Below are 24,448 nucleotides of genomic sequence, written 5' to 3'. Positions count from 1 at the left end.
AAGCTTCATTAATACCAAATTTCATTAAAATCGCTTTTCATATTTATTTAATATCAAACTACCAACAAAAGTTACAATGTTACAATATATCACATAATATAGGCTAGACAATATTAACTGCACGTTTAATTACAGGTAATTACAGCATGCTTATTATTAATTTTGTATCAACTGAGTGGATAAAATATAACATAAATTTTCTAATCATTAATATATATAATAACAATAAATAAATCCACTCTTATAGAACGAAAATATCACGAGAATATTTAAATTACCGTAACAGCCTGTGAATGTCCCACTGCTGGGCTAAAGGCCCAGTTTGGAGCTTATTCCACCACGCTGCTCCAATGCGGGTTGGTAGAATTCACATGTGGCGGAACTTCAGTGAAATTAGACACATGCAGGTTTCCTCACAATGTTTTCCTTCACCGTAAAGCACGAGATGAATTATAATCACAAATTAAGCACATGAAAAATCAGTGGTGCTTGCCCGTGTTTGAACCCACGATCATCGGTTAAGATTTACGCGTTCTTACCACAGGGCCATCTCGGCTCTTTTATACTAATTTTATAAATGTGAAAGTAACTGTATCTTTTAGCTTTCACGGTTAAACGAATATATAATGATTTGACATTAATCTAATTTTATTTTATTTAGTTAGTTATTATATAGTATATATATATATATATATATATATACATATATATCAGTGTTTATTTGACGTTTACATATAGCGTTCAGAGAACTCGTGTAAATTGTTTATTCGACATAATTAGAATTGTTGATAACCCCGTGCAATAATAATAATGCAGGCCGCATTTCCACGTTGTACGGCAATGGACAAGGTTGTATAATATATTTTCTTAAATAGTTAACAACGGTGTAGCTAATATTTTAGTATAAGTCATATATATTTTATTGTATAAGAATTATATACATACTAAAACATATAGGAATCAATATTAAACATCCTACTGTACTAATGTTCTCGAAGACAACTACCTCACATTTCTAGTCAATGAAGAAGTCATCTGGACTAATGACGTCAAAAGTTTTTAATCCAGAAATGTGATGTCAGTGATGCTGTGAGTAATACACATTGAGATACATTTTTATTTGGCACAGATAACTAATTACAATAAAGCAATACATTATATACAAAATAAAGCTACACTATTATTATATGTCACAATGCGTGTAAATACAGCTAAGTACATACTATTATATATATATTGAAATATATATACATATGTTGACGCGTGACATTATTGAATAATGTAAATCAGTTAATTTTGAGTTATAATTTATTTTGTTTTTTTTTTTATCGTTGATAAATTATTCTGTTTAGTTTATTAGAGCGGATAACACCGAATGGACCGTTGCGTTTGTCACGACGGGCTAACGTCATGTCAACCATGGACTGGTTGACAGCGATGGTACGAGGTGATCATTCGCAAACCCCTTGGCTCTACATCGCTAATTATTAGTGTAATCTCTGATTGTATAAGAAGTATTTGTAATTAAAATAGTGACAGAAATCAACGTTGCAGTATAATTATTTTAACGTTTCCTGAGCATAACGCCCACCATGGATTTCCGTGCTAACGAGTTCACGAATCAACAATTAGATGCGATAGGCTTCCCGACGTACCGTTATACAGGGTTACAGGGTAATATGTCACGATCCTTTTAAAGGGTTATAGTTCAGGACAATAGCTATCAAATGACCCCCAAAATGCTTATGCAAAAGTGTATCGTTTTCGAGTTATTAATTTTTTAATATTTTTTTTATTTAAAGGATGTTTAAGATTCTAAAATTCAATAAAAAAAAATCAACGTATTTTCCCTATTTTTTTTTGTATTTCTTGCTAGGGTACATCCTAGTTAATAATTACCAGTTATAAAACAAAAACAATCTTCAAGCATTTTTAAATTACAGATCCAAAACTGTACAACTTTTCGATTTTTAATTTTGATTCTTTAAGTTACTCGCAATTTTTTTGTAAAAATCACTATGGCTCTTATCGTGCGGATCATTTTAAAAACATCTGCGTTTCCTTAGCTATCCATCGGTACATAAAAAGTACAGTAACAATCATAAACTCAGGAGAAAATTAGATAACAAAGAGACCAGGTAGGAAATTCTAAGAAATGCTATTGTTAAGAAATTAAATCTGGATCAAAGAGAAAAGGACCTCAATGCAAAGTAGTTAAAGATTATTTTTAATAGGGGTAATAGGTAAAAAAGGAGAGATAAACCAGAGCTGTCATTGCAATTTTGAATTTAAATCAAAAACAAAATACTTAATCTTTTTAGTTACTCCATACTTTCGAAATTACACTGTTTATTATTCATAATTCGTGTTCAAAATGAGATCCCCTATTTCGTATACAAACACGCATTCTTTTTCTTAATTCACTTTTTATTACAACACTACTCAAGCTATGTCGAATAGAATTTGCAGCATTCATTATTCTTGTTTTGAGTTCTTCAATTGTTTGTACTGGTGAAACATCATAAACCAGGCTTTTCATATGCCCCCAGACATAATAGTCCATCGGAGTCAAATCTGGACTTCTCGCTGGCCATGGGATTGGTCCTCCTCTGCCAATCCATCTATTACGATAATTGCTGTCTAGCCACTGTCTTACGGACATTCGAAAGTGTGCGGGGCAACCATCATGCTGGAATATCATTCTCTGCCTAAGTTTCAGCGAAACATTTTCGAGTAACTCATGCAGGATTTCTCTAAGCAAGCTTTCATAACTTTCACCATTTAAGTTATCAGGTAGGAAATGTGGCCCAATAAGATTATCATTGATAATCCCCATCCAGACGTTTACCGAGAAACGTCTTTGGGAACCGCTTAATCGCTTTTTGTGAGGGTTTCCCTGTTCTTTTTGAGACCAATATCGAATATTGTGGTAGTTAGTAATACCATCTTTGTCAAACTTTGACTCGTCTGTCCATAAAATTTTTCTCAAAAAATTGGGATTTTCTGCATCACAGTGTAGCATAAATCGGCAAAAATCTAAACGTCTTGCAGGATCTCCTTCTTCAATCACGTGTACGGGTGTGTAATGATAGGGATACAATCCAGCCGCGTGGACAGTAAACCAGACTCTCCATTGAGATACGCCCAGTCGGTTTGCCACAATATTAGTGGAAACTGTAGGGTCCTCTCGAAAATGACGAATAATTACATCTTCTTCATCTGGAGAACGGACACGAGGGCGTCCGGAATCAGATTGTCTCCTTTGCACGCGACCAGTTTCTCTAATTCGACGATACACACCAATAAAGACACTATTGTCAGGTGTCCGGCGATCCGGAAATCGACGATTATACTCACGACGAGCAGCTGCGGCGTCACCGTTACAATATCCATAGCAAAATAAGATGTCAGCGTATTCCTCATTAGAGTACGGACGACGAGAAGAATTTTGTTCTGCAGCCATAATAGTCCTTTTTACGCGCCAAGTTATCATAAACACAAATCACAAATTCCTTTTAGCTTATATATATAAGCACGTAAAGCCGTTAGTCCTGCGCCTGAACCCTTTCCGGTCATGTCGGATTTGCCGTCCCATCGGATTATGAGAGTTAGGGAATAGAGAGTGCACCTGTGTTTGCGCACACACTTGTGCACTATAATATCTCCTGCGTAGTTGGCTAATCTCTCTTGAGATTGGCCGCCGTGGCCGAAACCGGTCTGGAGGACATTATTATTATTACTTGTATTATTATTATGGCAATTCCTTTAACCATTTTATCAGAAATGTATTGAATATATTATTTACTTCCACAAAATATTTGATTTTTCTCATTTTATGCTTAGAGAACGTATATTGTTTCCTCTCCTCTTAAGGATTAACCTTGGAGGTTATTCCACGCTGATATAATAAGGGATGTAACACCTGATCGAAGAAGTAGTAACGCACTCGGCGTCTTGGACACCCGAAAGCCCCACATAACCCCGCCCCCCACTGTTCCCGTGGAGGAAACGCGTAACGCGTTATTCCAGTGTTAAAATATAAACATCCATATGGCTAGCATATATGTATATTCATCCGACCCAAACGATACGGTTACTTAGGGGTGCTCGGCCGAGCTTGAACCCACAGTCTTCGATTAAATATACCGTATTCTAGCCACTGATCCATTACAGTCGAAGTAAGAATGTGTACTTTCGTTAAATACCCCAACAGTACAATGATCTTCACCTTGAAATATTATTAATTTCGTTTCAAACAATTTTGAACTTTATGTCCATGGAATAAGAGTGGAGGGTTTTTGAGGTAAATGCAGGCGTTATCGATAAACAGGTTTCGATAAAGCAACCATAACTGTGTGTTTTCTCTTTACGAATACAGGGTTGCCAACATAATCTAAAATAAATAAAAATTTACTTCAGGATATAAATAATGATATATATGCTTATCTCATCTCTATATATGTAAATAGACAAAGACAAAAGAGTTACCTTTCTCTCTGTTTGCTAAACGTTTTTTTTTGTTTGGTACCTATTGTCGAACTTTAGTGGTATCAATAAAATTGGGCAAAGATGAGAATAAGAAATATTCGAAACGTATAAATTAATATATGATATATAAATTACCTTTCAATATTATTTATGGTCGAATTTCCAGTGTCACGCCATAAGTTTCTGATAGGGTTTAACTCTAGAGGCGATGAACATGATCTATATCATGGGACGCTTGCATATATAATGTCCTATGTAACCTATCCTATATAACGGATTGTACGCAAATCAAAATTTGGATATGCTAAAATACATTATTCTTATTCCCGCGCGAATGCCAGAACTAGTTTTAAATATAATATAATTTATCCTACATGACATTCAACGACATACTTTAAAAAAAGTAATCCTTAATCTTTAAATGTAATTATTATATTAAAATACATTTCTTATAATTTAGTTAATAATCTAATATGTCTAAAAGTAACTATAGGTAGAAAGTGAATTTCAAACAATTATCAATTTACGTACGGTTGGTTTTTAGTTGTGAGCCCGAAATACGGGCCTTAGACCCCCCCTCACCTATTTATTATATAAGCGAGAAAGTTTATTAAATAGAACAAATGGATCGTAACCGTAATCCCCGGTTGAAATGCGGTCATCTGCCACTTAGTTTTCATGAGCCTAATTTGTTTTTATACTTTAATGTCCTATTTGGTGGTGAAGGAAATTGCGAGGTCACCTACATGAACCAGATCAAATTCTATTATTTATTAATCTACCAACTTGCACTGGATCTGCAGTGCTATTCTATAAGAATTCACTTCATTACTCGCCTGTGAAATGTTCACAATCGACTTATGGTGATATACTATTTTGATGCGTGTATTCTTGAAATATTATAATTCTTTCGGTATATGTCGCGTGACACATTCTGACTTTCACGACCCATTACTGCGGTGAGGTATTTTTATGTGAGAGAGGACAAGCGAGCAGGAGGCTCACCTGATGGAAAGTGACTTCCACCGCCCGCCACCGCTTTGTATTAATATGAACATAAAAACTTTTATAACCCAAGTCTCATGCTATCCGAAACATTCAAATTAGATGAAATGTTTTATATATTAGTTATGCGTAATCAATATTTACATTTAAAGTCGTATAATGATGACACATCTGGACTGGAATAGGCAAAGTTCTAATCATCCGATATGAAAAAAACTATTGTAAATCGATGAATGCGGATTCAAACCCAGACAAGCACCATTGAATTTTCATTTAATTAATTTACGTTTATTCATATTTTGCTCATTTTCATCATCAAAAAACTGGTAGTTACTATTCTACAATAGAGAGAATATTCGACGCGTATATTTTTGGATTTGCAAAGACAAATGCATATACATAATTATCTGTCGTATATTTAAAAACCACTTGATCTCGAAATTTTTCAGGAGTGATATCAAGAAATAATAAAGTAGTAAGTGCCCTAAAGTCGGAGAATAACTCGCTAAGTGCAATTCTTAGCAATAATTTAAAAGAACGTCAAACTAGTATTTAAATACTTGGTCAAGGATAACGGCTAAATAAATGCTAAAGTTTTTAAAATAAGTCGCTAAAGGGCGAAAAGATTTACTCGGAAAATTGATTGCGAAATACATAAACACTTACCAATAAACTTTTTCGTTTGATAAAATAACTATAAAATTTTACAACAAACGTAGTAGCTTACGAGATTATATTCAACTTCGCCGGTTAGAATGTTTGTGTGAAATCTTGCAACTCACATCTATACTAATGTTATAAATACGTTTTCACGGCTAAACCACTGAACCAATTTTGATGAAATTTGGTATGAAAGCCCAACAAGAATCCCAAGAAAACATTTGTTGACAGGTATTATATATAATGGATTTTTTTTTCTTAATATTGTACTCATTTTGATTTAATTGCAAGCTTCGGTCCTATATTAATGTATTTGTTTCTAATTATTGCAAATAATAACCACGATTGTGATAGTTTTTTAGATCAAAAATAGACCTTTTGTTCGGAGTACCTTAATAATAAATTGGACAAGCAAATATTCTGTGATTACAATATTGATACCTAACTCATATTAGCAATAACTATATATTATAATCAAAATATACTTTCTTCAATTAGGTTCTCACTTTTAAATCGTCATCTTGAAATTTTTATTTAATATAAAACAGCCGGTTCTGAATGTAGATTCAACTAAGAAGAACCGGTTAGAAACTCAGTGGTTACTCTTTTTAGCAATAAAAAATTATATGTAATAATCCTAGGACATTATTCACACACGGAAATTTGATCCCAAAATAAGCAGAGCTTGTACTATGGAAATCAGACAACTGATTATACTACTTTTCTTTTGTAAATACATACTTATATAGATAATTACACCCAGACCTAGGACAAACAGACATGTTCATGCACACAAATATCTGTCCTGGGTGGGACCCACAACCTTCGGCGTGAAAGGCTAGTGTCTACCAACCATGCCAACCGGCCCGTCAAATCATATATTTATATATACTGTACGAGCATCAACGAATACTAACTCCAAGCTCTTCTATTATTTATATAATCATATACAGTATTATAAGCCTTATTAGATTAAATTTTTATGAAGGCTTCCAAAATTGCATCAGCTTTATTCTGCCTTGTAATATGAATTTGAACACCTTGTGATGTTTTTTTTTTTTATAGAATAGGAAGGTGGACGAGCATATGGGCCACCTGATGGTAAGTGGTCACCAAACGCCCTTAGACATTGGCATTGTAAGAAATGTCAACCATCGCTTATAGCCAATGCGCCACCAACCTTGGGAACTAAGATTTTATGTCCCTTGTGCTTGTAATTACACTGGCTCACTCACCCTTAAAACCGGAACACAACAATATCAAGTATTGCTGTTTTGCGGTAGAATATCTGATGAGTGAGTGGTACCTACCCAGACGAGCTTGCACAAAGCCCTACCACCAGTAAAAGGTATTTCAAATTTCCAATTCAGTAAAGTAAGAAATGAGAAAGACTTTATGGCGTATTTCCATTTCTTTTTTTTCCATTTATTTTAACTCAGTCATATATTCAATTGTTAACGTTTTTTTCTTTTTTTCCATATTATGTGGAGATTCCAAGACGTGTTGTCATTGCCTTTGTTATATCTTCATATCGGTTTATTGCTTGGTACTTTGCTTGGTTTTAATTTTGGAGTGCAATTTTTTTTGTCTTGTTTTGAGTCAGCTTTGGCTTCTTGGCATTTAAGCATTTCTAAAATGTCAAAGTTTAAAATTCCTTCAAGTAAAATATTTAAATCATGATAAAGATTCTAAATTGTTTGAAAGTTAAGTGAAAAATAGAAGATTTCATATTGTTTAAGAATTATAATAATATACTCTATTCCAAATTTTTGCACGAAATACGAACCAGGTTATTTAAAATTTCACTAAACGATAATTTTCACCGTTATATATATAAATAAGACATTTGATTATAAAATCATAAATATTTTTAAATAAATACTTGTATATAAGTACTGTGGCTTATTTATAGTTATCCAGTTTATATGTAACAGTTTTCATAGCGCTTTAAAAGTTGTTAATGAGGAATTGGCATCAGAACGCTAGGGGACTAATTCTACTAACAAATTGTCATTTTATCGCAATCGAATCGAAGCGTGATCGTTGCCATTTATCAGTTTTCCTATTCTTTAATTTAATTATCGACTATTGTCATAAAAGTTAACAATTAAGTTGGATTTTGACAACGGTATATGTTAACATATTATCGGTTCGGTTCAGATTCAAATAAATATAGATTATTCAAAGTTGGATCGGAATTGAATCGGTAAAGTATCGTAAGCGATATAAATTAGTAGAATTCGGTCCCAGTTCATAATGTATCTGGTGGGGCGCTATAAATTTCTACTTACATATATTCAATTCAATTCATAATTAATGATAATAATATGAAATAGCTTTTGATATAATGACCATGAAAGAATTATTTTAACGCTAAAAACATTCAAATAAGATGAAAAGCTTATGAGTATATGTTGACCTTTCTTAAACATTATTTTTTATAGATTATGCATTACAAATCCATAAAAATTTACAATATTTCAAAATCTTACGACATCGCTAACAAAGTTATGAGACAAGATAACTAATCCAAGGTTTTCTTTACAGATATCAGCTGCTAGGCAGCATAAACAGCTATAATGAAAGTGTGGGGTGCTCATGGCGAGTTTTGCGCCCGACATCAATGGGAGGTAATCGTAGCCACTTTGGCTCTTTTGGCCTGTGCTGCTAGTGTGGAAAGACATGGCACAGGTACACGAGCTGAACGATGCGCAGGTTGGGCGAGAGCTTGTCCAGGACTTGAAGCGGAATACCAAGCAGCTGATGCGGTCATAATGACCTTCGTACGTTGTGCGGCTCTGCTCTACGCTTATTACCAAGTTTCAAATCTCCAGAAAATTGCTTCGAAATACCTTCTCATCATTGCTGGTGTCTTCTCAACATTTGCCAGTTTCATCTTTACGTCAGCCCTTGCAAGTTTATTTTGGAGTGAACTAGCCAGCATAAAAGATGCTCCGTTTTTGTTTTTACTCGTTGCTGATGTTGCCAGAGGAGCGAGAATGGCAAAAGCCGGTTGGAGTGCAGGTGAAGATCAGGGCAAGAGGGTAGGGAAAGCTCTTTCTCTACTCGGGCCGACAGCGACGTTAGATACACTTCTAGCGGTTCTCCTCGTCGGCGTTGGTGGTTTATCAGGCGTTCCTAGATTGGAACATATGTGTACATTCGCCTGCTTGGCGTTATTAGTGGACTATTTAGTATTTGTTACATTTTATCCCGCTTGTCTGTCACTGGTAGCAGATTTCGCTTCTGGTCGAAAAGAAATGGGAACGGACGGTCCTTTTTCTGAAACTGATTTAAAACCAAACCCAGTTGTGCAAAGAGTGAAAATGATTATGGCTGCTGGGTTACTTTGTGTTCACTTAACTAGTAGATGGCCCTGGACTAGAGAGAACGGTATGATAGAAGGATCTTTGACTAACGATTTTAAGTCTGGATCGCATGAGAATGTTCTTTTCCACTCATATGTCAAATGGTTTTCAGTGAGCGCAGATTACATCGTTATAGCAACGTTGCTGTGCGCTTTAATTATTAAATTCATCTTTTTTGAGGAACAAAAAAATTGGATAATTGACATGAACGATTTAACAGTTAAAGAGGTTGTGAAACGCAACAGTAAACCGAAGTTTTCGGTTGGTGAAGATATCAAGTCTGACATGCATACGCAAACGGATGACTTGCTGAATTGTGAAGAATCAGAGTGGCCTCTACTTTCGCCTAGTTCTTCAGCCGCTAGACTTAATTCTAAAAAGCGCCCAATGGCAGAATGTTTAGAGATATATCGGTCAGAAGGTGTCTGTACATCTCTTAGCGACGATGAAGTTGTAATGCTTGTTGAACAGTCACATATACCTTTACACAGGCTTGAAAATGTCTTAAACGATCCTTTACGAGGCGTTAGATTACGTAGGAGAGTCATATCCTCGAGATTCCAAACGGAAGTTGGTATAAAACAACTACCGTATCTAAATTATGATTACAGTAAAGTTTTGAACGCTTGCTGTGAAAACGTTATAGGATACGTTGGTATCCCGGTTGGATTTGCTGGTCCGTTAGTTGTGGATGGTAAAGCGTACATGATCCCAATGGCTACAACTGAAGGCGCCTTAGTTGCGTCCACAAACAGAGGCGCAAAAGCCATTGGTACCAGAGGCGTCACTAGTGTTGTTGAAGATATCGGAATGACAAGAGCTCCTGCTGTCAAGTTACCCAACGTCGTACGCGCACATGAATGCCGCCAGTGGTTAGACAATAAAGACAACTACGCAATCATAAAAGAAGCATTTGATTCAACATCAAGGTTTGCTCGTCTTCAAGAAGTCCACGTTGGTGTTGATGGAGCAACCCTGTATTTAAGATTCAGAGCTACCACTGGCGACGCTATGGGTATGAATATGGTATCCAAGGGTGCTGAAAATGCTCTGAAGTTACTTAAGAACTTCTTCCCTGATATGGAAGTAATCAGTCTTTCTGGTAACTACTGTTCTGACAAGAAGGCTGCCTCGATTAATTGGGTAAAGGGAAGAGGGAAAAGAGTCGTTTGCGAAACTACAATATCAGCTGAAAACTTAAAAAATATCTTCAAAACTGACGCTAAAACAATGACTCGATGCAACAAAATTAAAAACCTATCCGGATCGGCGTTAGCGGGCTCCATTGGTGGGAATAATGCTCACGCGGCGAATATGGTGACAGCTATATTTATAGCAACGGGGCAAGATCCGGCTCAGAACGTAACAAGCAGTAATTGTTCGACAAATATGGAAGTTTGCGGTGAAAATAGAGACGATCTCTACATAACATGTACTATGCCTTCGCTAGAAGTGGGTACAGTAGGTGGTGGTACTGTTTTGACAGGACAAGGAGCTTGCTTACAAATCCTCGGTGTGAAAGGAGCCGGTGCACGTCCTGCTGAGAATTCAGCCAGATTAGCTTCTCTCGTTTGCGCCACCGTTTTAGCTGGAGAATTAAGCCTGATGGCTGCTCTAGTCAATTCCGACTTAGTTAAATCACATATGCGTCACAACAGATCAACAGCGAACGTTGCAAATGTGACAAACGATATGACTTTAAAAGTACCAAAGTTATAACATTGGTTACGTTAGTCAAGATAAAGGAGAGTAATGCTTACATCAATAATTAAGTAATTAAGGTATTACCATCGGAAATTACCAAAAATCGTACACTGCCCTCTATACACCGATAACTTGGATTACAGACCGAATAGTTTATGACGTGTGTTAAATTTTTTTAATAAAATATGTGTCGTATTACAATGGAACCTCATATAAACTAATCCAGTGTGCACGAGGCTAAAGTAAAAAATTGGACCCAGAACTGTTCCCTGTGAAATACCCGGTGATGTAAACGTAAGAATTGTAAATAACGCTTCGCCTTTAAACTTCAAACGATACAAATCAATATATTATTGTAAGTATAAATGAATTTAATAAGCTATCATATATTATAATCGACAATAAATTCGAAAACGTGTTTAAAATCTGTATAAGTTAAATGACTTCGTTTGAAAATGGAAACTACTTTTTACATCGATTGCCAACTGGTTATTATAGCTGTAAGCATTGTATAATCTTCGATTACTAGTAAGAATTTATTAGTGATCGAAGTATATAATATAATAAATAATACGTTCGTGTATAAACAGCATCGTAATATGTACATAAGCAATGTCTGCATAACGTGCGGTGAATATGAATTGTTTTGAAGATATTGCAAAAAGCACTCGTCAGGAAATGTCAAGGATATTGACAAAGGGGTTATATGTTACCTCCCAAACGCTTATTCAAAGATCACATGAAATTTATAAAGGATTACATTAAGTCAAATGTTTTCAATTGGAAAGTGAACTTGATTGACAAAATATGAAAGGAAAGATCACAGTTCGTGTTTATAAAATTAAGTCAGCTTACGAAGAGATTTGTTTAATATATCAAATGTCGTCATGTTTAATCATTTCAATGCTAAATGTACACTTTCGTCTAAATATTTCTGTATGAAAAAAAACATCAGTTTTTTTTATTGATAATCTTTTTTTATGACTAGTTTTCGCCCATTGGTCAGGATAGATACGTTATTCAAAACTGGAAGAAAAGTTTTTCGAATATATTTTTTTAATTGTTAACTTAAACTCGTTGATAACTATGAAAACAAAAAGAAATCGTTTTCAAATGAGCTCATAAAAAGGTCTGCTTAAATAAAGAAATAATAGTGTTTTTTTCTAAATTTCAAATAGACTGGAATGGCACTGTAAGAAATATTAAAAATTCCTTATAGCCAATGCGCCACTTGAAAATAGTAATTTGTCTCTGTAGTTACCTTTCAAACTGTAACACAACTATACATAGCATTGCTGTTTGGCGGTGGAATATATAATGAATGCAGGAAATAAGATGTACATTTAAATAATGAAATAAATAATTAAAACTCACCAGCTGTTAATGATTTCGTGACGATTTAAGCTAGCGTGTTAACTTAACGCGTGATATGTCGTCATAATAACCTTGGTCCCCATTTTGAGAATGTTAAACAACATTAAACTTAATTTGCCCACAAGATAAATCATCAAAAACCCATTCAATCTTTTAATTGAGATATTATTAAAAACTATATTTATATAAAACCACGAGAAGCGCGAGATACTTGTGCCTGGAGTTTTATTGGCTGGTGGTGAGTGCAGTACCTAACAATCTTGATGGTTGCTTTTCGGCGGGTGAATATGTTATGAGTGGGTGGTACCTACCCAGACATGCTTGCACATATCCAACCAAGTAATATACCCTAATACCTATAACATTATTATGTCGAAACGAATGTGTACTTCATTCGTGTTAGCTATTATAAGCGTTTTGAACGTAATTTTTCAAGATTAAATGTAAAAACTACCATCAGTGTCAATATATTAAAATGTCCCACTGCTGGGTCTAAGGCAACTTTTGAGGAGAACGTTTAGTCGGTTTTAAATTTCCGACACGCTACTTCAACGCGAGTTGGTTAATATTGCGATGTAAAAGAAGAATTATAAACACGGATTAAGCGCATGATTTCGATTGTGCTTGGTGGAATTCAAACCCGCAATGTTCGCTTAGAATTCAACTGTTCTATCTAACCACTCGGCCATATCGGCTTCTAGATATCAAGTAGTTATTTTGATAATTTATATAATAATATGATTGAAACTTAAGCTATCATCGCTGAACTAACCAAAATATAAATTATTCTTTGATATTGAAATATATCATTCATGTTTGCAAGAAAAAACTTGAATGAAGTATATTTAGAATTTTGTTAGACGGAAATTGATGAAAAAAAGATGATACTGCTTTATGAAAACACATTTCCAAAATTGAAATCATTACATACCAAAAAACACGTTTAGAAATCAACCTTTGAAAGTCATATATGACATAATTGCACAAGAAATGACGAAAATGACAGCTATTATGACCTTGAATATGATTTTCATATTTAACAAGCCATCAGTATGACCGTGAGATTATACTGAACTTACACAAAAAACACGATGCTGTGTGACCTCATTATCTAACGACTGAATTAATTTAAGATTTATTAACAATAAGTTTCTGTTATTTTATTTATAATAGATTTTACGAAACAATAAATTTATGGGTAAGGCATAAGTTGTGTATAAATTTTACAAATATACTTTTAATCATATATAAACGACGTATGTAATTATTTTTATATAATACTTATATACCGGTCCCGGTTTCGCACGGGAATAAAGGTCTATAAAAAATTGTGATTGTTTGGGCCAGGGATCCTTCGCGGATGTTCGCAGAACGACTCTCCGAAGTTACACCACATTCGGATGAATGGTTGAGCAACGGATTGAGGACAAACATACAGAGACATTTTTATTTAATAAGATTCGTAAACTAAGCCATTCTGTAACAATCTTGAAACCTGTCGCAGTACACGATCGTGAAATGTCAGAAAAGTAGCGATATTGACTATAAATATTGTTATCAAAGTTAAAGAATTCAAATCATATCACCTAAGTTGGTTTTCAACATTTCACGAATGACGTACGAAGTGAGTTCCTCGAAACGGCAATACAGGACTAATCTAAACATTGTACGTACGTATTTGAGTTTGCATATTTATATTCTTATAAAATCTTTTGTCCTAACTAACGATTAAACCACAGCGAAAACTGCTGAGTTTTGAAACAATTTTAATTTTTTATAATATAAGCATCGCCTAATTAAAGATTTTTGGAAATTTCAACTTTAACTATTTTAAATTTGACCCGTACGAAAACTAGAGGGGCTTCTATATATATACATAATATATTGAATCATTTTACTAAAATTCATTGAATGTAATTTAAATAAGCTGTATCCATATTTGTATGATGAGTAAAACAAATTATTATTTTAATAAATGCAACGCTCTGTTATACGTCATATTCTTGTAACCGTTGACTTTCGTCTTACGCGTCGTAATTCGATTTGCACCGAATACAAAACAAGTGCATTGCGTCATGATACTATAAATAAAATGGCATTTTGTATTAAAATCAATTAAAGGTCCTTCGGGAAACCTATTCCGTTAAAAGTTATGATAACTTGATGGGAAAATATTTTAAATATAGTTTCAATTAAAATTTATGTTTCTTTATTCAATATAGCAATAAGCATTACACTTATTTATCTGAGACAAAATATGCTGTCTTTATTTAAAAGAAAATAAAATTCGCGGTAAATTATTTTGTTTCTCTTTATATTACTTAACATTCTATACTATACTCTGAACCGATGAATATGACTAAATAACAAAAGAAATTTCGAATATAATCATATTTGTACTTAAAAAAAATAGCTTTTTTATTTGACTATATGCAAAAGGTACAAAACATCATGCCTTTATTGATATGTTAATCATTTTATTCTATTAAATCATTAAACTCCATCATTGTGACAACCCACTAGGAAACTAGACAGAAATAGGTAAAAAAATTGTAATTTATTTCGTACAAGACTTGTTCATAAGTTAAAAGTAAGAGTGAAGTCACCAGTCATTAAGTTTGAGTTAACGATAAGGCAGGGACTGTCACCGACCTACAATTTTTTTTAAATTACATGATTGTTGTAACGAATGCTTAAAAATCGGTTTTATGAAATGAAGACGTTTGGTATAAAATGTTAAAAAAAAATCCATTAGGTGTTGCTCAAAATGTTTACGATTAAAATTTTTCCTAATATTATTATTTAATTTTAAATATAATATTTAAACAGTATTTAAAAAACAAATTCTAAATTTATATATAATATCCGTTTAAAGGTTAAGTCTTCATGCGTTATCACTATCAGCTGTTGGTCTATCGACACATTATTATTATCAATTTATCTTCTACCACAATTGACTCTGAGATAAATAAGTTATATAATTCAAATATGGTTTTATAATAAGTGTTATACTAAAAGGTTAAAATTATTAACTTTTCCTTGTAATTATCGTAAAATTCAGTTCACATATCTTGTGCCTGACTCGTATGTTTATTTAAAACATATTTAAATGGAGTGGGTTTATATTTATTTTACTTAACAATTTTATATTTACGCTAGTCAATAAAAATGTATATGGTTACACTTTGTAATTAAAAAAAAAAACAGATTATTTTGCGCCTTTTTAAATGTCAAATAATGTCTAAAAAAATGGTCATTTGTCACCATTACAATGTTAATATTTTAATAAAATTAGTTACAATAACTTGTATAAAATGTAAAGATCGTAAAACCTATATAGTTTTAATTACATTAGTAAATGTAATTAAATAACATCTAATATATTCATTAAAGGCGGTCAATGTATGATCAGTGTTATGAAATAGCTTGCCTTATTTTGGTTTAGCTTAGCTAAGCATTCGATATTATGTTCTGATTGTTTTTAATATTGACTGTAATCATTTTTAAAATCATACAAAAGAAAGAGATAGCAAGCATAAGCAATATATTTTAGTTGTTACATTGTTTAGATTTTAAAGAATGTGTAGAGTAAAATGTTTAACGATATTATATTTGAATAATTTTCGGAATGACCGAATCTACGTACTTAATTGAAATTACTGTATTGAATTGTGTTTAAAAACCTAGGTTTGATGTTTATTTGAATAACCCAGATAAAACATATTGTTTTTTATATTATTGTATTTTTCATAAAATAATAATTAATAAGTAGGAGTGGATGCGGGGTTGTTACCTGGAAATCTCTCGTGAGGTATAATTTGGACTATAATTATTATGTAATAAGCTAATAAATTAATAAGCTAAATGTCTGTCTTCCAAAATAAAATTCCTAGTACATATATTTAATTTGACGTACATAATGCTGCGTAGATGAATGTTAGGGCTCTGTTGATTAAATGTATATTTTATGAAAATGGATTTTTATTTACCTATCAACTGTTGTAGCATCCGTCTAAAAACACTTATTAAGTACCTACCCACATAGTTTTATATTTTAAGTACTATAAAATGGTTTAAATTGGGATTTATCATTTAAAAATTATGTGTTTTTTAAAATAAATCTGCAAATAAAGTACGGATATAAAAATATTCAAGTATGTTACGAAATATATAATAGCAAGTTATGTGTTTATTTTTTTATTTATAATGTAAATGATAACCCATAGTAAAATAATAGAATCTTATTTGCATAAAATTTTCATTTTTTTTTTATTATAGTTTTTCTTGTATTATAATTATGGTACCAACAAAAATTGTTAAAACATTATTTATTTTTGATAACTTTACCATTTTTCGGAAAAGAATGTTACACAATTTGAATATAAAAGTGAGACATAATACATATTAAGCTATTGAAAAAATAATATGCTTAATTAAAAACACTGCAACATATAAAATTAATCACTTATTGCACATGGGATATTCAGGGGACCACCATTATATTTTTTATAACTTTAAACTGTATCAAATATAATGTATATTTGAATGATCTATGTAGTATATTTTAACAAATCATAGATGTCATTTAATAAACAAATATATGAACTTGAAACTACGCTACGAACTGAGATGGAAAGGAGCCCTAGTCCAGCAGCGGGAGAGGCAGAAATGCATAATTAGGTGGTCACAAGATTTATGTACAGAATTTGGACCCTCACTTACCACCCACTGAATACTTTTTTAACTGCTATTAATTAATTAAGAAGCGATATTCAGATTAATAACGAATATATAGCGTCGTTTAATCTTTTAGTACTCGTCTTTATAAAGCAAAGGTTGCATGCAAGACTGGTTGTTGTAAAAAACCACAAATCTAACAGGAAGAGATTTTGTAGCTCATATATAGTACTCACTACTCGTGGTAAAATACGTCTATTTTTTAATGTGTAAGGGTCCGTTCACACAGACCGGCTCGGAGAGCATCGGCCTGCTTTTTTCTTTTCACACAGACCGGGTCGTATACGCTTGGAATTGGCCGGAGCGGAGCCGCCAACTATTTCACATCGACCGGCTGGAAGAGATCTGAAAGCGGGTGCGGTTGGATGTGCTCGGAGCCGGTCGGATGCGCTCGGAGTCGGGTGGATACACTACAAAGGCAGTGCCAGTATTCCGCGCAGTCTAAGTTTTGTTTTCGGTGTGTTAACGTGTGCTTTTCGAAACATGGATTAGATTAGATAGCTCCGACGAAGAAATATATTTGTTAGCAAGATTACTTGAAATAGAACATAGGAAACGTAAGCGCAAGCGGAAACAAATATGGGTAAAACATATTTGGAAAAACAGACTAATCCATGGGGAGTTTCACACCATTTTCGAGGAATTGAAGAGAGATAGCCTAAAATTTTATGAGTATTATCGTATGGAATATTGGCAATTTTTGAAATTGACAGATTTGTTAAGAGTACATATAACAAAAAAGACTACAAATTATCGTTGCACCATTACAGCCGAAGAAAGGTTAACGGTAACTTTAAGGTAAATAAAAAACAATTATTTATACTAATCATGTTATTTAGATCACAAAATCACAGCCCTCCATTTATTAAGCATTGTTTACGTTAATGAAATGTAAATTACTTATACTAATCATGTTAAATAACACAAACATCTAAATAGATAATAATATGAATTCATCTCATTCCATTAGTGCTGATTGTGAAAAAGATGACTATCAACCGCTTGTCAATGAAATTTTTATTATCAGAGAAATGTGATTCTTTAGATCCTCCTGAATTTGCATGTGAAGTTGATTCTTTGATTACCACAATGCATGAAATTAAATCTACTGACTCAATTTTGCACGAGGAAGCAAAAAAATATGTCGCAGGCCATGTAATCAAAAAAAGCAAAAATAAAATATTTAAAAATTGTTCGTTTGATTTGCTAAAATCGGAAATTGATCCCGTTTCCTCTAATTATGCAATTGATTACACGAAAAAGTCTTTGTTTAACGCATGTGATGATTTTGTTCAATTGCTAAATGAAATTTATTTAATGATTGTTATATGTCTAAGCGGTTTCTCCTGAAATAACAAATTTAAAGAATAAATTTTTTTGTTCTTTATAAATTGCAGATGTGATTTCATAAATTGATATTAGTTGATTATTTAATTAATTTATCTATTAATTTAATAGTCAATAGTTGGTGTTAAAAGGAGTTAATAGACTTTTAATAGGCAAAATTGTCGATTTTGACAACAATGATAAAATAAAATTACAGGCTTTCAATTACAATAAAAGTCATAGGCAACAAAAGTAATTATTACTTATGTTTTCTATATACATATATAGTACATATTGTACCTTATTATAATTTATTACTTAATTATATTTTTTAATAAATTATCAACTATAATCAATTTGTTTATTTTAGCAATGTAAGTAAATAGATATATAAAGAAATCAAACCTACAATTTACCGAATAAAGTTAATTTTTTTTTTAGATTTGTAGAGGACGGCAATTCCAATACTATACTAGAAATTAAACTCGGATAGGAGTCGAGTTTAAATTAAAACAGAAATAAGCGGATTCGTAAATGTGATTTTCGTAATTGTATGGACGAGTGCATGCTAGACTTAACTTTCAGGTGCACACGATGATTTTAAAGGTTTAAAGGTTTCGTTTGACACTAGGTAAGTAGATTGATTAGTCGATGGCGGTGAATTTATAGACAAAGAATAATTCAAATCTGTACTATTTTCATACAGACTTAATTCAGCTTCATTAACAATGTTAAACACGCGCCTTTTAATTCGTGCTTGGACTTCTTTTGGGAATGTTTCCACTGTATCTGACATAGACAAAAAAAAATTACGTAATGCCTTGTCACGGGGTGTAGTATTTCTTTTTTCTTCAAGATACTCTTCGAAAACCGTAGCAACATCTTTGCTTAAGCGTGGTCTCTTTTTCGAGCCAGAAGTACTTGCAAGCGATTCAACTTCAGAATGGTCAGAACGTTTAGATGATGTCGATGGTGGTGGTATTGGTGTGCCAGGCTCTGAATCATCCGATGATAATGTTACATTAGATATTTGGTTTCGATTGCGAAAAAATGGTATTATAAAAGAAAGTTCTTTTTCAAATTTTATCAATTTGGACGTAGTTGCACCATCGCCACTCTTGCCTTTTCGGTTATAATAGGCTTTTCTGAAGTTATCTCGCAGTTTCTTCCAACGATCCTGGCACTGCGTCACTGGAAAGAACAGAAATGAAAAATTAATAACATAACTCTTTTTTATTTTATAGTTCGTTTTGGTACGGCAGTCTTATATTTCTATTTTGTGTGTTTGTTTTATTTTTACAGATTCCTCATCACTGGTTGCAGTTTCAAAAACTTGTCATTTAATTTTCGAATGGGAATTTCTACAGTTCATTCAATTATTCATGAGACAATCAGAGTAATTTGTGATGTTTTGATGCCCATAGTTATGCAGATGCCAGATGAAGAAATGTGGGAAAAGGTTTCACGTGATTTCTTTAATATTTGGAATTTTCCTAACTGTTTGGGCGCTATAGACGGAAAGCATGTCAATATACAGGCACCAGATAATAGTGGAAGCTTATACTATAATTATAAAAACTTTTTCAGTACAGTGTTACTAGCTGTGGTCGACGCGAAATACAGTTTTTTTATTGTTGATGTGTGATGGATGTGATGGATCATATGGTAAAAATAGCGACGGCGGAATTTTACAGAATTCAAAATTTTGGAAAAAACTCAACACCAATAAGTTAAAGCTGCCCCCAAATAAACCTCTACCTAGTACCACTGAAAGCTTACCACATGTTTTTATAGGAGACGAGGCATTTCCTTTGAGCAATAATATATTGCGGCCGTATCCAAGAGAACAAGCAAGAACAGAATTATCAAAAAAAGTATTTAATCTGCGTTTAAGCAGGGCAAGAAAAGTCGTAGAATGTGCATTTGGAATGCTAACTCAAAGATTTGAAATTTATCAAAAACGAATGAAAATTCAGCCGAAGTACTGTGATTTAATTATATTAGCAACTACATGTTTACATAATTTTTTAATAGAAAATCGGACGCCAGGACAAGAGAATGAATTTCACAGCAATATAAATTTATTAACAGCAATAACAGACAATAATAATGAAAACAGTTCTAATAGCGACGCAGTTCTAACCACAAGGAATAAATTTAAGGATTATTTTTCATCAAGTGGTGCTTTAGATTGGCAAGATCAAGTGGCTACGCGAGTTTCTTAAGTTATATTTAATAAAAATTGTCTACTACATAAGTATATTCTAACGATCAGATACTCAAACGAGTTTTTAAAGTAAGGGCGCATTTAAACTCATGTTATTCCTATTTTGACTTTGAATCTAACACGTCGCAGCACGAGTTTAAGAAGCCCTTGCTTTAAAATTCGTTTGAGTATCTGGGGGTAGGTGTAAAACAATGAAAACCTTACTTACCACTTATTCCGAGACATTTGCTAATTTCCTCCCATGCATTGTCTTTCATTATCCGATCGCTATATGATGGCTTGGTTATGTCAAATAAACACTCATATTTTGACACGAGTATTATTAATTTTTCATCATTCATCTTTTCGTACAAGTACGCACAACTATTACGTTCAAATGTTGCTATCAAAATGGCGGTCGGCGCGGCCGCAGCGGGCACGCAATCGGAGCCGATCGGCTACGCGATAGAGAAAGAGCACGCAATCGGAGCCCATCGGCTGCGCGAGCGAGAAAGAGCACGCAATCGGAGCCGACAGGCTGCGCAAGCGAGAAAGAGCACGCAATCAGAGCCGATCGGCTGCGCGAGCGAGAAAGAGCACGCAAGCGGAGCCGGTCGGCTCCTTTTATTACTTCACACGAAGCGCGTTCAGGCATTTTTAATGACAAAAAAGGTGCAAATGCAAAAATAAACTTTACTACAATCACTCAAAACACTGTTTCCAACGTGATAAAAATCTGCTCTCCTCTCCGAGCCGGTCTGTGTGAACGGACCCTAAAGCATACTTTTACGTTCAAGCGGAAACCGGTGAATAGGAATAAATAAAACTTAGACTGAATCAACACGACTTAATCCCTAGAAATGAATATTTGGTATGAAAGAAAAACCTCCTCGTGGATGAAATTTCTGTACAAAGTGAAACACGAACACATATCAATGAACATCATTGCATAATAATGTTTTGAAATTCAGCTACGGACAAAAACCTTCGGAGTCTAGATTTATTGAAGTTTATTATATTAAATAAATACAGAAGATGAGGTATGAAATAAAAATGCAATAATATTATAAATATAATAATATTTATTCCTTTCGACAAGTCATTTTATATGAATTAACAAGATTGGTTCTTCAACAATTAAACTCTAAAATCACTGTCAAAATATTTACAGGCTGTACTTTTTAAAAGAGATCTTTACACACTACTGGACTAATTATTTCAGAGTTTTATTTACAGATGCTCTGAAAAGCATTAATCATGTAGTCAGGGTCAAAACTATACCCTAGGCGTCCTAGGTCACTAAAACGTGACCTAGGCGCAAGATTATGAAACCGGTCCAAAAAAATTTTGAGCTATGCTTTAGCATACATTTAACTTTTATTTTTTTGAGTCAATACAGTTACCGAGTTACCCTGTATTCCTTCACGTGGACCGATTCCATTCACACGCTCTGTCCATCCGATAAATACTGCTTTTGGTTGTTCTTATTATATAAATAAAACTTTTTAAACAATATATTTACATTAAATACGAAATAATAGCGAACCATAACATGACGAATGAAATTGCAAATTAACTTTTACAATATTGTTAATTTTTTACAATAAACTATAAAATGTTTTGGTTTATCGTTGTATATTAACGAACGAAAGTTATTTTATAATCATTAATAGTACAATGACATAAGCAAATTACGTGAAAACTAGATTGAACCCACAATTTAGTTTAAAATCAGGCTAACTCGGTTACAATAAAAAAAAAAACTTCATTAAGTCGTAAAGTCAAAACTCCACATTATATAACAAGTTAGATGATAAACAGTTAAACAATTTGACCAATTTTTAAATCAACTTTGTTGTTATAAATACTTTTCGTTCGTTAAAACACTGTATATAAACAAAAAACCCATAGTGTTTTACAAAATAGAATCAACATTAACAAAATAATAAACGTTACATCGAATGCATAACAAAATATATCATGTGACGGACGAACAGAGCGTTTCAATAAATATCTAATTTATATTCGGGCCGCGTCCGTTGCGCCGCGACTGTCGTTTAGTTATATTACTGTTCAATTGACATTTCAAATTAAACATTACATTGAAGATACATTTTGATATCAGTAAAAGAAATTCGATTTCATTGAGATTTCTTATAAACATTAGGAAAAGTCGGTCAGTCAGTAGGTCAATAATAGGTGAGACGGTAGAAAGAGCCTCTTTTATCTTCTTAGAAGAAAAACGATTCAGTATAAATTGACAGCTTTTTTTTCAAGATTTCGAGTTTGTTCATTTCAATAATGTTAATCGAGTGTCGCTTCAGTATGGACAGTCGCGCGCGCCGGTCGCCTCCTCGCACGTGACGCGGGCTGGCTAAGTGTTGGCGAGCGAGCGACGGGCGAGCCAAGCGCGGAACCGAGCCCGCCGCGCCGCCGACAGGCGCGCGTGCGACGCGCGCGCCAGCGCCAGGCAACCCGCACGGTACAGCTGCTGCGGTCGACACGCCACCAGCCTGCGGAGGGATGCAGTCGTTATACGTCGTTACTATACTTCAACAATTATTGAATACCAATCACAATTAGTATAATCATCGTCATTCGACGTGTGTGCCACTGACCGGATGGTGTTGGCGAGCGTGCACTCGGAGTGGTCGTGCAGGCGCGGCGGCTTGCGGCGGCGCACGGCGGGCGCGCAGTCGGCGGCGGCGCTGGCCGTGTGCGGCGCGGGCGCGGCGCCGGCGCGGCGCGCGTTCCGCCGCAGGAACACGGGCTTGTTGCGCGCCGCCGCCGCGCCCGCGCCGCCCGCGTCCGGCCGCGCGTAGCTCTCGGCGTACAGCGACCACGCCGCCAGCCGCGACACCGCCTCGCCGTTCGTCTCGCGGCTGCGCGACTGCGGAAGGACGGCGGTTAGTCTCACACTATCGGGTGCAATCTCGGGGTCCGATGGGGAGCGACCGGTATCATGAGCGGACCGAAGCATGACAGCTTAACAATGCAAACTTCGTGAGTAACTACTGAGTCAGCTTTGCCAAAAATTCAGTTACATGAGTTGACTAAACCCGAGATGCGTATTCGAGATATACGAGACGGCCACTTGACAAACGAAGCAGTTGTGACATTGTTAATATATTTCTAGACAGATGTAAATAACAACATCTGTCCTTTAAAAATGATATTTATTTCACCTAAAGTAGTTTATTTATAAATATTGTTAATATAATTTAAACACGTATTTAAATACAATAAATGTTAAACTAAATATTCAATGAATTACCTGGTTAGTGGGCGATAGTCTAGAGGAATCGTGGTGGGGCGAAGCGTGACCCTCGCCCGCAGCCTCCAGTAACTCAAACGTCACTTTACAATCATCCCCGCCATACTATTAAAAATATAATAAATTAGTACACAATTTTTTGAATGTAATATACGACTTTTATTAAACCGGACTTGTATACATCATAGATTTAACTCAATAATTTTTGTCGACTATTGTTTTAAAGATTCACAACTATATTTCCACATGCTTAATGATGTCTTTATATAATTTTTTTGCTCGGTGGTGAAGAAACGATCCGATCAG

At 34.1% G+C, this 24,448-nt stretch overlaps 3 protein-coding genes and 1 long non-coding RNA gene across 20 annotated transcripts in view; 2 read left to right on the top strand and 2 right to left on the bottom strand.

The window, feature by feature from the left end:
• LOC126779177 (3-hydroxy-3-methylglutaryl-coenzyme A reductase) overlaps positions 1-16,562 on the top strand; it is a 28,390-nt gene extending 11,828 nt beyond the window's left edge. The window contains exons 2-3 of one of the 3 annotated variants that reach the window (XR_007670276.1): positions 8,701-11,580; positions 13,947-16,562. Coding sequence is in view for 2 of the 3 variants with exons in the window: in XM_050503071.1 (XP_050359028.1) it covers positions 8,733-11,240 (2,508 nt within the window). In the remaining variant the exon portion in view is untranslated. Of the gene's footprint in view, positions 1-6,235; positions 6,385-8,700; positions 12,599-13,946 lie in introns of those variants that run through there. The other 2 variants (XM_050503073.1, XM_050503071.1) reach the window with 2 other exon arrangements.
• Positions 1-24,448, top strand: part of LOC126779266 (uncharacterized) — a 156,929-nt gene that overhangs the window by 82,405 nt on the left and 50,076 nt on the right. The gene's annotated exons all lie outside the window — the stretch shown is intronic.
• LOC126779207 (uncharacterized) lies at positions 19,184-21,641 on the bottom strand. The gene is made up of 2 exons (XM_050503124.1): positions 21,098-21,641; positions 19,184-19,853 (listed from the first exon to the last, which is right to left on the bottom strand). The coding sequence occupies exons 1-2, from the start codon at positions 21,228-21,230 to the stop codon at positions 19,237-19,239; spliced, it is 750 nt and encodes a 249-aa protein (XP_050359081.1). The 5' UTR covers positions 21,231-21,641; the 3' UTR covers positions 19,184-19,236.
• LOC126779165 (paired amphipathic helix protein Sin3a) overlaps positions 21,931-24,448 on the bottom strand; it is a 38,027-nt gene continuing 35,509 nt past the window's right edge. For 8 of the 14 annotated variants that reach the window (XM_050503037.1, XM_050503036.1, XM_050503039.1 and 5 more), the window contains exons 29-32: positions 24,143-24,247; positions 23,688-23,758; positions 23,487-23,598; positions 21,931-23,381 (exon numbers count right to left, since the gene is read on the bottom strand). In XM_050503037.1, coding sequence (XP_050358994.1) covers positions 23,100-23,381; positions 23,487-23,598; positions 23,688-23,758; positions 24,143-24,247 — 570 coding nt within the window. In that variant the 3' untranslated portion in view covers positions 21,931-23,099. Of the gene's footprint in view, positions 23,382-23,486; positions 23,759-24,142; positions 24,248-24,448 lie in introns of all 14 variants that reach the window. The other 6 variants (XM_050503042.1, XM_050503043.1, XM_050503048.1 and 3 more) reach the window with 3 other exon arrangements.

Source organism: Nymphalis io, chromosome 28 (assembly GCF_905147045.1).
Source record: "Nymphalis io chromosome 28, ilAglIoxx1.1, whole genome shotgun sequence".
Classification (NCBI taxonomy): domain Eukaryota; kingdom Metazoa; phylum Arthropoda; class Insecta; order Lepidoptera; family Nymphalidae; genus Nymphalis; species Nymphalis io.
This window is presented reverse-complemented; position numbering and strand designations above follow the sequence as displayed.